The sequence below is a fragment of the Heteronotia binoei genome, chromosome 1 (assembly GCF_032191835.1).
Source record: "Heteronotia binoei isolate CCM8104 ecotype False Entrance Well chromosome 1, APGP_CSIRO_Hbin_v1, whole genome shotgun sequence".
Taxonomy (NCBI): Eukaryota; Metazoa; Chordata; class Lepidosauria; order Squamata; family Gekkonidae; genus Heteronotia; species Heteronotia binoei.
In genome coordinates this window covers 443,591-457,718 of record NC_083223.1, presented here as the reverse complement: position 1 = coordinate 457,718, position 14,128 = coordinate 443,591, and the positions used below count along the sequence as shown (strand labels likewise).

General features: G+C 49.7%; 1 protein-coding gene across 1 annotated transcript in view; it reads right to left on the bottom strand.

Annotated features, from left to right (window-relative positions):
* PLCB1 (phospholipase C beta 1) overlaps positions 1 to 14,128 on the bottom strand; it is a 576,948-nt gene that overhangs the window by 122,910 nt on the left and 439,910 nt on the right. Inside the window, 3 exon segments of the mRNA XM_060261607.1 lie at positions 4,827 to 4,936; positions 6,851 to 6,955; positions 8,968 to 9,067. Of these exon segments, the coding sequence (XP_060117590.1) occupies positions 4,827 to 4,936; positions 6,851 to 6,955; positions 8,968 to 9,067 (315 nt within the window).

Sequence of the window (14,128 nt, the reverse complement as noted above, 5' to 3'; positions counted from 1 at the left end):
GAAGGAAGGAAGGGAGAAAGGATGGGAGGGAGGGAAAGAAGGGAGGGAGGTAGAAAGGAAAGGAGGGAGAAAGGATGGGAGGGAGGGAAAGAAGGGAGGGAGGTAGAAAGGAAGGGAGGGAGAAAGGATGGGAGGGAGGGAAAGAAGGGAGGGAAGGAAGGAAGGGAGGGAGAAAGGGAGGGAAAGAAGGGAGGGAGATAGAAAGGAAAGGAGGGAGAAAGGATGGGAGGGAGGGAGGGAGGGAGGGAGGGAGGAAGGAAGGAAGGAAGGAAGGAAGGGAGGGAGGGAGGGAGGGAGGGAGGGAGGAAGGAAGGAAGGAAGGAAGGAAGGAAGGAAGGAAGGAAGGAAGGAAGGAAGGAAGGAAGGAAGGAAGGAAGGAAGGAAGGAAGGAAGGGAGGGAGGGAGGGAGGGAGAAAGGATGGGAGGGAGGGAAAGAAGGGAGGGAGGGAGGGAGGGAAGGAAGGGAGGGAGGGAGGAAGGGAGGGAGGGAGGTAGAAAGGAAAGGAGGGAGAAAGGATGGGAGGGAGGGAAGGAAGGGAGGGAGGGAGGAAGGGAGGGAAAGAAGGGAGGGAGGTAGAAAGGAAAGGAGGGAGAAAGGATGGGAGGGAGGGAAAGAAGGGAGGGAGGGAGGGAAGGAAGGAAGGAAGGGAGGGAGGGAGGGAAAGAAGGGAGGGAGGTAGAAAGGAAAGGAGGGAGAAAGGATGGGAGGGAGGGAAAGAAGGGAGGAAGGAAGGAAGGAAGGAAGGAAGGAAGGAAGGAAGGAAGGAAGGAAGGAAGGAAGGAAGGAAGGAAGGAAGGAAGGAAGGAAGGAAGGAAGGAAGGGAGGGAGGGAGGGATTGAGGGAGGGAGGGAGGAGTCACATGGTTCTAAGTCTGCAGAAGACAATGGTCTCAGAAGGCCATAACTCTGCTCAGGATTGCACTATAAATGGCAAAAGGATTCTGCTACTTTGTAGGTCTTTGGGGGTATTTCATTTTTGCTTTGCAGCCAATTGCTGCATAAAAAGGTGGCGTAAGAAAATGCCAATAATCTAGGCAACAAAACCAGATTACCTGGGCCACGAAAACATTTGGCAATGCACAATTTCAAAACACCTGGAATAGTTTCATTATTAGTATCAGCATATTGTGAAGGGTTTATCCGGATTTATATCCATGAATAAAATCATCAAAATGGGGGGACCAGGCTGGTCTCTAAAAAACAGAGTCCACGAGCAACTAAAAGACTAACAACATTTGTGGCAGGGGAGACATTTTCGGGAGTCACTGCAGTCTGACTGGTGCTCCTTACATGATCCATGCTTTTTGTTCCATAACGCCATGACCAGGGGTGTCAAACGTGCAGCCCAAAGACCAAACCAGACAACAGGCAGCTCCTAGCAGGCCTGCGAGCAACTCACTGTCATCTGCAAGCCCAAATGACATCACCAAGGAGAGGAGGCAGGCAAGGAGGTCAGAAGGGAAAAGGACCCCCCTGCCCCCTCCCATTAGAGACAGCCAATGACACTCCCTGCCAACACAAGCTCTCTATGACATCACAGGCCCCGTCAACATCACAAAGGAGGTGAGGCAGGCAAGGAGGTCAGAAGGGGAAAAGGACCCCCCTGCCCCCTCCGACTAGCCACAGCCAATGACACTCCTGGCAACACAAGCTCTCTATGACATCACAGGCCCTGTTGACATCACAAAAGAGACGAGGCAGGCAAGGAGAAAAGGGGAAAGGACCCCCCTGCCCCCTCCCACCAGCAACACGCAATGATACTCCCTGGCAACACAAGCTCTCTATGACATCACGGGCCCTGCTGACATCACAAAGGAGACGAGGCAGGCCAGGAGGTCAGAAGGGAAAAGGACCCCCCTGCCCCCTCCCACTAGCCACAGCCAATGACACTCCCTGGCAACACAAGCTCTCTATGACATCACAGGCCCAGTGACATCACAAAGGAGATGAGGCCGGCAAGGAGATCAGAAGGGAAAAGGACCCACCTGCCCCCTCCCACTAGCGACAGCCAATGATACTCCCTGGCAACACAAGTTCTCTATGACATCACAGGCCCTGCTGATATCACAAAGGAGACGAGGCAGGCAAGGAGGTCAGAAGGGAAAAGGACCCCCCTGCCCCCTCCCGCTAGCGACAGCCAATGACACTGCCTGGCAACACAAGCTCTCTATGACATCACAGGCCCTGTCAACATCACAAAGGAGGTGAGGCAGGCAAGGAGGTCAGAAGGGAAAAGGACCCCCCTTCCCCTCCCACTAGAGACAGCCAATGACACTCCTGGCAACACAAGCTCTCTATGACATCACAGGCCCTGTTGACATCACAAAAGAGACGAGGCAGGCAAGGAGAAAAGGGGAAAGGACCCCCCTGCCCCCTCCCACCAGCAACACCCAATGATACTCCCTGGCAACACAAGCTCTCTATGACATCACGGGCCCTGCTGACATCACAAAGGAGACGAGGCAGGCCAGGAGGTCAGAAGGGAAAAGGACCCCCCTGCCCCCTCCCACTAGCCACAGCCAATGACACTCCCTGGCAACACAAGCTCTCTATGACATCACAGGCCCTGCTGACATCACAAAGGAGAGGAGGCAGGCAAGGAGGTCAGAAGGGAAAAGGACCCACCTGCCCCCTCCCACTAGCGACAGCCAATGATACTCCCTGGCAACACAAGTTCTCTATGACATCACAGGCCCTGCTGACATCACAAAGGAGACGAGGCAGGCAAGGAGGTCAGAAGGGAGAAGGACCCCCCCCCCCGCCCCCTCCCACTAGCGACAGCCAATGAGACTCCCTGGCAACACAAGCTCTCTATGACATCACAGGCCCAGTGACATCACAAAGGAGATGAGGCTGGCAAGGAGGTCAGAAGGGAAAAGGACCCCCCTGCCCCCTCCTACTAGCGACAGTCAATGACACTCCCTAGCAACACAAGCTCTCTATGACATCACAGGCCCTGCTGATATCACAAAGGAGATGAGGCAGGCAAGGAGGTCAGAAGGGAGAAGGACCCCCCCCCGCCCCCTCCCACTAGCGACAGCCAATGAGACTCCCTGGCAACACAAGTTCTCTATGACATCACAGGCCCTGCTGACATCACAAAGGAGACGAGGCAGGCAAGGAGGTCAGAAGGGAGAAGGACCCCCCCCCGCCCCCTCCCACTAGCGACAGCCAATGAGACTCCCTGGCAACACAAGCTCTCTATGACATCACAGGCCCAGTGACATCACAAAGGAGATGAGGCTGGCAAGGAGGTCAGAAGGGAAAAGGACCCCCCTGCCCCCTCCTACTAGCGACAGTCAATGACACTCCCTAGCAACACAAGCTCTCTATGACATCACAGGCCCTGCTGATATCACAAAGGAGATGAGGCAGGCAAGGAGGTCAGAAGGGAAAAGGACCCCCCTGCCCCCTCCCACTAGCGACAGCCAATGAGACTCCCTGGCAACACAAGCTCTCTATGACATCACAGGCCCTGCTGACATCACCAAGGAGATGAGGCAGGCAAGGAGGTCAGAAGGGAAAAGGACCCCCTGTCCCCTCCTACTAGCGACAGCCAATGAGACTCCCTGGCAACACAAGCTCTCTATGACATCACAGGCCCTGCTGACATCACCAAGGAGATGAGGCAGGCAAGGAGGTCAGAAGGGAAAAGGACCCCCTGTCCCCTCCTACTAGCGACAGCCAATGGCACTCCCTGGCAACACAAGCTCTCTATGACATCACAGGCCCAGTGACATCACAAAGGAGATGAGGCAGGCAAGGAGATCAGAAGGGAGAAGGACCCCCCTGCCCCCTCCCACTAGTGACAGCCAATGACACTCCCTGGCAACACAGGCTCTCTATGACATCACAGGCCCAGTGACATCACAAAGGAGATGAGGCAGGCAAGGAGGTCAGAAGGGGAAATGACCCCCCTGCCCCCTCCCACTAGAGACAGCCAATGACACTCCCTCTAATATTTTCACTGTAATATTCATTTCTGTTTGGGTGGCCATTATTACAGTGTCTTGGCCTTGGGCATCATGCAGTGAAATCCTACCTACCGCCAAAGGTTATGCCCACTTTTGCGTCACAGTAGCTGGTTCCAGGCAGTACGTGGCTCCCTGCAGTTAGTACAACAAGACTTAGATTCTGCACCTCTTTAATAGGCAAAGCCTTGAGAACAGAAAACCCCTCCCCTTTAGAAAAGAGAAGAAGGAGAAGAAGAAGAGCAAGAGGAGGAGGAGTTTTTTTATTCCCCACCTTTCACTTGGCGTCTCAGAACAGCTTAATTTCCTTTCTCTTCTCCCCACAACAACCAAAGAAGAAGACGACGACGGCATTGAATTTATATCCCACCCTCCACTCAGAGTCTCACAGCGGCTCACAATCTCCTTTCCCTTCCTCCCCCACAACAGACAGCCTGTGAGGTGGGTGGGGCTGAGAGGGCTCTCACAGCAGCTGCCCTTTCAAGGACAACTCCCACAAGAGCTCTGGCTGGCCCAAGGCCATCCCAGCAGCTGCAAGTGGAGGAGGGGGAATCACACCCGGTTCTCCCAGATAAGACTCCACACTCTTAACCACTACCCCAAACTGGCTCTCTGTTTCTGCACCTTCCACACCACAAATTCCACGCCTTCCAGCGACACTCTTAGCCTGCCTAATATCCCACTGTTACTGTAGCTAACCTGAAGCAGCCAAACTGAATTCGTGGCATATTAAAGAAAGCGAAATCATCAGGGCCAGTTCAGGGCCCAGAGTGAAGAGGCCCGCTCCCGGAGGAGATGAGAGACGGCAGACAGAACTCTTGGTTACGGAAACCCCCCTCAGCCTCCGATTCTGACCTCTCTTTTGACTTCCTCTTCATCCTCCAGGGTCAGGGCTGCCAACTGGTTTGCTCTCTGCTCCATCAAGTTCACGTATCTGATTGGGTTGGATAAGGCTTCAATCACATCTAGGAATCAAGCAGGAATTGAGAGCCAGGCCGGCAGCATCCGGAGGTTGATATATCAGAGTCAAGGGCTGACTGCTCCAAAATATCCACTTCGCCCTTTATGGCTGGAGATGCCCTCAAAGCCCTCGGGTGGCACTTCCCACCCCCAACTCCTTGGCCTGCCTAAATGTCTCCTCAAACCCCACAATTTGCATAAATCCTTTTGCTCATAAATAAAGCAGAGGAGCCTCGTGGCGCTGAGTGGGAAAGCTGCAGTCCTGCAGTCCAAGCTCTGCTCACAACCTGAGTTCAATCCCAGCGGAAGCTGGGTTCAGGTAGCCGGCTCAAGGTTGACTCAGCCTTCCATCCTTCCGAGGTCAGTAAAAGGAGTCCCCAGCTTGCTGGGGGGAAAGCGTAGATGACTGGGGAAGGCAATGGCAAACCACTCCGTAAAAAGTCTGCCGTGAAAACGTTGTGAAAGCAACGTCACCCCAGAGTCGGAAACGACTGGTGCTTGACAGGGGACCTTTCCTTTCCTTTCTCTAGACTGAGCCTTCCATCCTTCCAAGGTCAGTAAAATGAGTCTCCAGCTTGCTGGGGGGAAAGTGGAGATGACTGGGGAAGGCAATGGCAAACCACCCTGTAAAAAGTCTGCCGTGAAAACGTTGTGAAAGCAACGTCACCCCAGAGTCGGAAACGACTGGTGCTTGACAGGGGACCTTTCCTTTCCTTTCTCTAGACTCAGCCTTCCATCCTTCCAAGGTCAGTAAAATGAGTACCCAGCTTGCTGGGGGGAAAGGGTAGATGACTGGGGAAGGCAATGGCAAACCACCCTGTAAAAAGTCTGCCGTGAAAATGTTGTGAAAGCAACGTCACCCTGGAGTCGGAAACGACTGGTGCTTGCAACGGGGACCTTTCCTTTCCTTTCTCTAGACTCAGCCTTCCATCTTTCCAAGGTCAGTAAAATGAGTCTCCAGCTTGCTGGGGGGGAAGTGGAGAGGACTGGGGAAGGCAATGGCAAACCACCCCGTAAAAAGTCTGCCGTGAAAACGTTGTGAAAGCAACGTCACCCCAGAGTCGGAAACGGCTGGTGCTTGCACAGGGGACTACCTTGACCTTTATGCTTTATTTACATACCTATTCTTTCTTTGAAATAAAGCACAGGTACGTATGTGCAATCCCCTGTCCTGGGTAGCCCAGGTGAACTTCATCTCGTCAGATTACAGAAGCCAACTGGAGTGGCCCTGGCTAGGATGTGGAAGGGAGAGCCCCAAAGGAACACCAGGCAAGCCCGCCCCCCCCACCGCTGGCGCTTGATTGGCCAAGAGCTGAGCAGGAAGGAAGGTGGGGCAAGCGAGGGGAGGGGCATCAGGACCATCAACAAGTCATGCTGGTGACCAGCACAGACAGACAGACATAGAAGATTGATTGATAGATAGATACCAATAGTTAATATCAGGGCTTTTTTGTAGTAGGAGCAACTTTGCACATTAGGCCCCACCCCCCTGATGCAGCCAATCCTCCAAGAGCTTACAGGGCTCTTCTTCCAGGGCCTACTGCAAGCTGCAGGATGATTGGCTTCATCAGGGGTGTGTGGCCTAAAATGCAGGGCTTTTTTGTAGCAGGAACTCCTTTGCCTATGAGGCCACACCTCCCTGATGCAGCCAATCCTCCTGGAGCTTACAGGGTTCTTCTTCCAGGGCCTACTGCAAGCTCCAGGAAGACTGGCTACATCAGGGGTGTGTGGCCTAATAGGCAAAGGAGCTCCTGGTGCAAAAGAACCCCTGGTTAATATTATATCTCTCTAGATATATCTATCTAGTTCTCTTCACGCTACTCTTTCCCACTGTGTAGAATTTCGGAGGGTAACAACTCACCAGCACAAGTCCTTCTGTCATCACATTTGAAGTTCATAGTTCTGAGTTCTAGTCTTACCTGCATAAGTGTCGGGTACGTAGTCTTTGACCTCTATGTAAACAAACAAGGCGGGCAGCGTGAGGGAGAGATTCCTCTCGTTCCGCAGGGAGATGTAGTGATAACCTAGAAGAGACGGAGGACAACCATGTAGAGGGCATCTCACTTGTTTCCAACTAGACGCAGACAATTGCTGAGCAGCCACAGAGAGCTGCAGGATCCCTCCATTAACAGCCAGGCAGCCCCTAAGCTCAGGGAAAGGCTCTTTCTCTGGGGACGAGACTACAAACTTCCCCAATTGCAGGCCTGGAGAAGATGCGTTTCCTTTAGGGAGACAGAGGGGCAGGATGCGGAATGGGGCCAGGCAACATTAGTGCCACACAGAGGGCACTGAGGAAGGCCATGTGCACAGACCACGAGAGAGACAAGCCATCTGCTGAGCAAAGGAAGGGGTCACTCACCAATGCAGTCTGGGTACAAAGATTTCGCAGGGCTTTTTTGTAGCAGGAACTCCTTTGCCTATGAGGCCACACACCCCTGATGCAGCCAATCCTCCAAGAGCTTACAGGGCTCTTCTTCCAGGGCCTACTGCAAGCTCCAGGAGGACTGGCTTCATCAGGGGTGTGTGGCCTAAGGTGCAGGGCTTTTTTGTAGCAGGAACTCCTTTGCATATGAGGCCACACACCCCTGATGCAGCCAATCCTCCAAGAGCTTACAGGACTCTTCTTGCAGGGCCTATTGGAAGCTCCAGGAGGATTGGCTACATCAGGGGTGTGTGGCCTCATATGCAAAGGAGTTCCTGCTACAAAAGAAGCCCTGGATTTCAATCTTGCAAAACAATGACAGCCCTGGATAACTCGGAGACCACCAAGGAAGTCCAGGGCAGCTATGTAGAGGTAGGAGTCTCAGGAGGAGGAGCAGGGAAACGGCCCTCTGGGGGCAAGGTTTGTCTTTCAAGCTGCAAAATGGTGGCTGCCAGAGACCATTCCTGTGGCCCTCTCAAGGTGTGGTCTCCGCTCTGAGAGTTGAGCTCCAGAACTCAAACCTGTAAGGCATGAAAGACACTTTTGGGTACAGGGTGTTGTTGTATGTTTAAACTCTCTGAAGTATACAAACAGCTGTCATGCCTACTGGGAAGAATGTTGTGGGAATCCAGTCAAGTAAGTTATGGAAAGCCTGGACCAATTTTGCACTCACCTTATGCCGCTCTCACGTTCATCTTCTCAGTGCGGCTTCCTTCCGATTCCCCATTATCGGCGTTTTTGTGCCGCAAACGGAAACCGCTAAAAATCATTTGCTGTGTGAAAACGCCGACGCTAGCTGCAGCCCCGGGGCAGATAGTGGGAAATCGGAAGGAAACCGAGCTGCGAAGATGAACAGGAGAGCAGCGTGAGTGAAAATTCGGTCCTGGTGTTATACAATTTCCCTGCAATAATGATGTCTACTGGAGAGAAGGCGACAGGTCTAGCCCAATTTTAGTAGAACTCGAAAGCTAAGCAGGGCAGATCAACTGTGCAGAGGAAGGCAAAGGCCAACTACCCCCCGCCCCTCACTTGCCTTGGAAGCCTCTGGCTGGAGTCACTAAGTCATCATTAACACAGAGACACACACACACACACACACACAGTTAAGTACACAATTGGCCGACAGCCTTTGACTGCTAATATTCCTTTGGAAAGAAGATTATCTGAAACTACATTCAAGAGCACCGTGGCGCAGAGTGGTAATGCTGCAGTACTGCAGTCGGAGCCCTCTGCTCACGACCTGAGTTCGATCCAGCGGAAGCTGGTTCAGGTAGCCGGGCTCCAGGTTGACTCAGCCTTCCATCCTTCCGAGGTCGGTCAAATGAGTCCCCAGCTTGCTGGGGGGGAAAGTGTAGATGACTGGGGAACGCAATGGGCAAACCACCCCGTAAAAAGTCTGCCGTGAAAATGTCGTGAAAGCAGCGTCACCCCAGAGTCGGAAACGACTGGTGCTTGCACAGGGGTCTGTACCTTTACCTTTTATGGTAAACATTCAGTTCTCCAGGTTCAACCGCTCGGCAAGTACTGGTCTACTCGATTCCTTAGATGGAGCACAGTTTACTCAGGTATCCCAAAGAATTCACTGTGTTGGCCGGGAAGCTGAGAGGGCCTCACCTGGGCGAATGGCTGAAACCGGCAGTATCCGATGGCCGATGAATTTCCCGCCTTCTTCGTAGACTGCTATCCGGAGGCAGGCCAGGGAGGGCAGGACAACCTACAGGGACGCAGAACTCTCTCTAAGAGTGCAAGTAAGATAAGCACATCATCTAACCCCCCCCCCCCCCCCCAAAAAAAAACACATCCATATGAAGTCACTCTGTGCTGGCAAAGTGCAAATTTCTAGAGAGGTCTATCCTGTTTCCATCTCTCCCTGTTGCTTGACGGCGGCTGTCTTCGACCAGCACGTTAGCCCCAGTCAAGGCCAGCCAGCCTAAGTGCTTTTGGCAAATGCTGTCTCAGAGACCCACGTGCCAGACAGCAAAGCGGCACAGAATTGGGGAAGGGTGTGGGAAGAACAGGAAGGCGCAGGCTCTGAATTCTAGCGTCCATTATCAGCCGCTGAGTGCCACAGGCTTTTTATACGACACTTTGCGGGAGCTAAGAGTGGGATCATTGTGGAGACTTTTAAGAAATGAGACAAAGACACAAGGCCAATCCTAATCGCTAGTCTAGGGAAGAATAATTAGAAAGAAGAGAATCAGGATGGAAGAAGAATTTGTAGCTACTGATTCTTGTACGCCTTTCAAAGAATTTCTGCTCCTTGATGAAGCCTGCTGGCAAAACACACGGGATTTTTTTTTTTTAACTTTGAGTAATAAAACATATTTTCACCTGATTTTGACCATTGGCCTTATTTTTTAAAATCTCCTCTAACTGGGGTGTGTGTGTGTGTGTGTCTATTTCCTTCTTAACTTTTAAGAAACTGACAAGGTTGGTGGTGATTTTAGTGTTCTGCTTCTTTTACGGAAGCTGCAAGAGACGGCGCTTTTCCCATTTGCAAGTCAGACTCTTCTCAGGTGGGCGGCTGTCTTGGTCTGACGCAGCAGAACAAAGTTTGAGTCCAGAAACACCTTGAAGGCCGACCAGGCAATATCGTGGTAGAAGCTTCCATGTGGCCTGCACGAGGAAACTGAAGAAGTGGGCCTCCACATCACAGCTTCTACCCAGAATTAAACTTCGTTGGTCTTAAAAAGGCGCCACTCTACTCAAACTCTGTTCTACTCTACTCAGCTATTCTAATGTGAGTTGGATATGGTTAGATAAGATGTGCTGAAGGTATACTATGCATTCCCGTTTGTTCAGTAACCTGTTCTAATGAGCACAAGTCTATCAGTGGCTTTTAGCCACACAGTCAAGATGGAACTCTCTGTCTGAGGCAGCGATGCTTTGTATTCTTGGTGCTTGGGGGGGGGGGGGCACAGTGGGAGGGCTTCTAGTGTCCTGGCCCCACTGGTGGGCCCGCTGATGGCCCCTGGGTTTTTTGGCCACTGTGTGACACAAAGTGTTGGATTGGATGGGCCATTGGCTTGATCCAATATGGCTTTTCTTCTGTTCCTATGTGACACAGAGTGTTGGACTGGATGGGCCATTGGCCTGATCCAACATGGCTTCTCTTATGTTCTTATGTGACTCAGAGTGTTGGACTGGATGGGCCATTGGCCTGATCCAACATGGCTTCTCTTATGTTCTTATGTGACACAGAGTGTTGGACTGGATGGGCCATTGGCCTGATCCAATATGGCTTCTCTTATGTCTGGGGCAGTGATGCTCTCTATTCTTGGTGCTTGGGGGGGGCACAGTGGGAGGGCTTCTAGTGTCCTGGCCCCACTGGTGGACCCCCTGATGGCTCCTAGGTTTTTTGGCCACTGTGTGGCACAGAGTGTTGGACTAGATGGACCATTGGCCTGATGCAACATGGCTTCTCTTATGTTCTTAATGAAAAAAAGAGCCCCACCTATGACAGGTTTGCACTTTTATACTTGATAACTGAAAATATTTGCTCAGTTTCTCATCTGAAGCTGGCAAACAACCACCTTTGCCATCCCCGGGGAAACCTACCAAGCGTGGTTTGTTACAAACCCACTCTAGCATGACATCTGTCACTCCACTACTGAAGAAAATATGTCTCTTTTGCCTCTGAACAGCTTTTTGTGCACCTGGAACTGTCTCCAATGAACAGCAGTCTGTTAGCTGGAGCTGATACCTGAAACATCATATCTCCTTTGCGAAGGACTGTGAAACACAAAGTGACCAAGCAAGTCAATTAGGAAGAACATTTTTTGCTACTGTGCAAGGACTTTGAAGAGCCACACGGACAGAAATCTGTCAAGTATATTTCCCATGTAAGCTGAATAAATATTCCGTTTTCAATTGGAGAACAAACATGTCTGCCTTTTTAAAAAAATTTAAGTGCCTTAACTCATTGCAAAACTCCTAACCATAGAGCAGTGCTAGGGAAGAGCTGACTTTTTGACAGGTTGGCAGATTTTTAATTCAGCCCTGTCGCTGGCCTCAGCTGCTCGAAAGCCACCACCATTCGTCCCAAATGGGAACCCTACACTAGCTTCTTTTGAGAAACTGAAATGGCAAGTTATCTTAGGCAAAGATTCTTTTTGGGGGGGGGGGGGCAAGATTTGCAGATTGGAGACATTGCAGGGTGTGTGAGCTTTGCTTCTGTGAAAAATGCTGTCCTTTCAGAGGTTGTTTGAGACAGGCACTGCCAGTATGGGGAAAATGGTTTACCAATTCAGAGTGAGGGCACTGCCTCCTAAACTTTTAAATGTTTTTGTAATGCCACCAGACAGCCAAATCTAACAGGATATATGGCATTGTTATCACAACACCATATTCAGCATAATAAGGGCGAAGAGCATGACCGGTGCTCTGAACTGGCTTTGTGATCTGATTGACTTTACTGTGCTGTCATGAAGTTAGTTCAGAGCAGGGCTTTTCTGTAGAAAAAGCCCAGCAGGGACTAATTTGCATATTAGGTCACACCCCCTGATATCACCATTGTTTCATACAGGGCTTTTTTGTAAAGAACAGAAGAACACACCCAAAGCCGGGAAAGAAGAAAATTTTGGTTATTTTAGTTCAGTTAATTGTGTTGTGAGCCATTTCTTTGTATCGAAAGCGCTACTAAAAATACATGCCTGAAATTGATTTCATCAGTTATCAGTATTAATACATCTGAGCTACAAAAAATCAGGACTGTACTGCAACACTAATCACTGTAAAGTTTAGCTCTTTATTTTAAATAGTTTTTAAAATGCATTTTAACTATTAAGATGTAAACTCCAGTAGGAAGTCCATCACCTAGTTTCCAGAATCTGGCTAAGGAAACAGCTCCCCAACCCCACCCCACCCCGGCTGCAGAAACATCATTTTTCTGCTTTTAAAATCATGCTCATCTGTAACAGAGGGAAGCCATTCTCAGAGGCAATACTAAATGTCAAGCCCTGAATTAAACGTTACTAAGACAGGAATTTTTCACAATATACTTCCTGGGGGACCAATCTTTCTATTTGCTTTCTACTTCACACGGCTCCTTTTATCATCAATCTAGCAAAAGTCTGTTGTTATTACAGAACTCTTTCATCCACAATTAATCTGAACACACAAAATACTTCAAGCATGAATCTGAATCAGACTGTTATTTAACAAGGTTTTCAGTAACCAAGTTCGAGTAGAGTTAATTATTTTACAACACAAAGTAAATAAAGATCGCTGCCTTCCAACTCTCCATAAGCTCTTACCTTCCTTTGCTCTTTTGTCTTGGTAAATATACTTCTTCCCAGCAGCTTCTAATAAACTTCATGTTCCTAACTACCGACACAGCTGCTCTAAACCTTCATAACTAAAAGGGAAAATGCCTAGAAACTCTTTTGACTTAAAGCCACACAGTATAGAGTTTTGAAGCCAGGAAAGTTCTATTTTTTAACCATGTTTCTTTCCTCCATAGAAAGTACTCACACTCCATCATCCAAAAAGTAAAACCCACAGGCTGTGATCTTGCTTCTGGAGAAAGCTTTGCCATCAGTGAATCTACAGCTATCCTATTATTTTCTGCTTCCTTACAGTTTAACTTAAACAGGACAGAGAACAGCACTGATCACACATTAACTACTATTTAAATTATTTGCTAGGTGGTACTTCACTCCATATAAACTTTTTAAAAGTAAAATACTGCAAAAACCAGATTGTTGGAAAGGTTGTGAACACGCTGGAACCTCTATTCGTCTTTGGTGGGAATGCCCTAAAGTCCAGATGTTTTGGTCATCGCTTGTTGCCAAAATTACAGAGATTGTAGGAATTATTATTCCTTTTACTCCTGGTTCAATTTTATTGAATCATTGGCCAGCTCATTCAACTCGTCCTCTTCAAGCTGAACTTATTTCTTTATTATTGCTTGCTGGGAAAACAGTGCTGGCCCAGCTTTGGAAATCTAATAAAACACCTCATATCAAAACTTGGTTCTCAAAGGCAAGGATGGGACTTAGTGACAAAAAAGAAGCTGGCTACTCAGATATCACTGATGGAAAATCCTGAAATGAATAATAATTTTGTTGAAAACCAGTTTGTATTTTTGGAATATGTTAATTCTATTTGTCTTGAAGAATGTAAAATTTCCACTCAAATATGCTGATCTTGAATTATATTGATGTACCATGGATAGGTATATTGGTTAACAGCTAGGCTTGCCAATCCCAGGTCCCAGTGGGGGTTCTTCCGCTTTCCCAGGCCCCTTCCCGCCCCCAGTCAGCTGGCCGGCGGGGAGAAGCCCCGCCCCCAGAGGACCATGTGCCTTTGCACCTCCGGAGGCTTCAGTCTCCGATTGAAAGGCTTCCTCTTGGGATGGGGTGTCTGTGTTGCTGTGAAGATGTTGGCAGCAACTCGTGAGTAGAGAGGCCAATCTTCAGAGTCGCCAGAAACGGGGTGGGGGGGAGGGAAACATCTGCTGAGCACTTCATTAATCCCTGTGTGGAGATTGATTCTCATAGGGTATAATGGGGAATTGATCTGGATGTTTCGGGGGCTCTGGGGGAGCTGTTTTTTGACGTAGAGGCACCAAATTTTCAGTATAGTATCTAGTGCCTCTCCCCAAAGGGCCCCCCAAGTTTCAAAATGATTGAACCAGGGGGTTCAATTCTATGAGCCCCAAAAGAAGGTGCCCCTATCCTTCATTATTTCCTATGGAAGGAAGACATTTAAAAAGGTGTGCTGTCCCTTTAAATGTGATGGCCAGAACTCCCTTGGAGTTCAATTATGCTTGTCA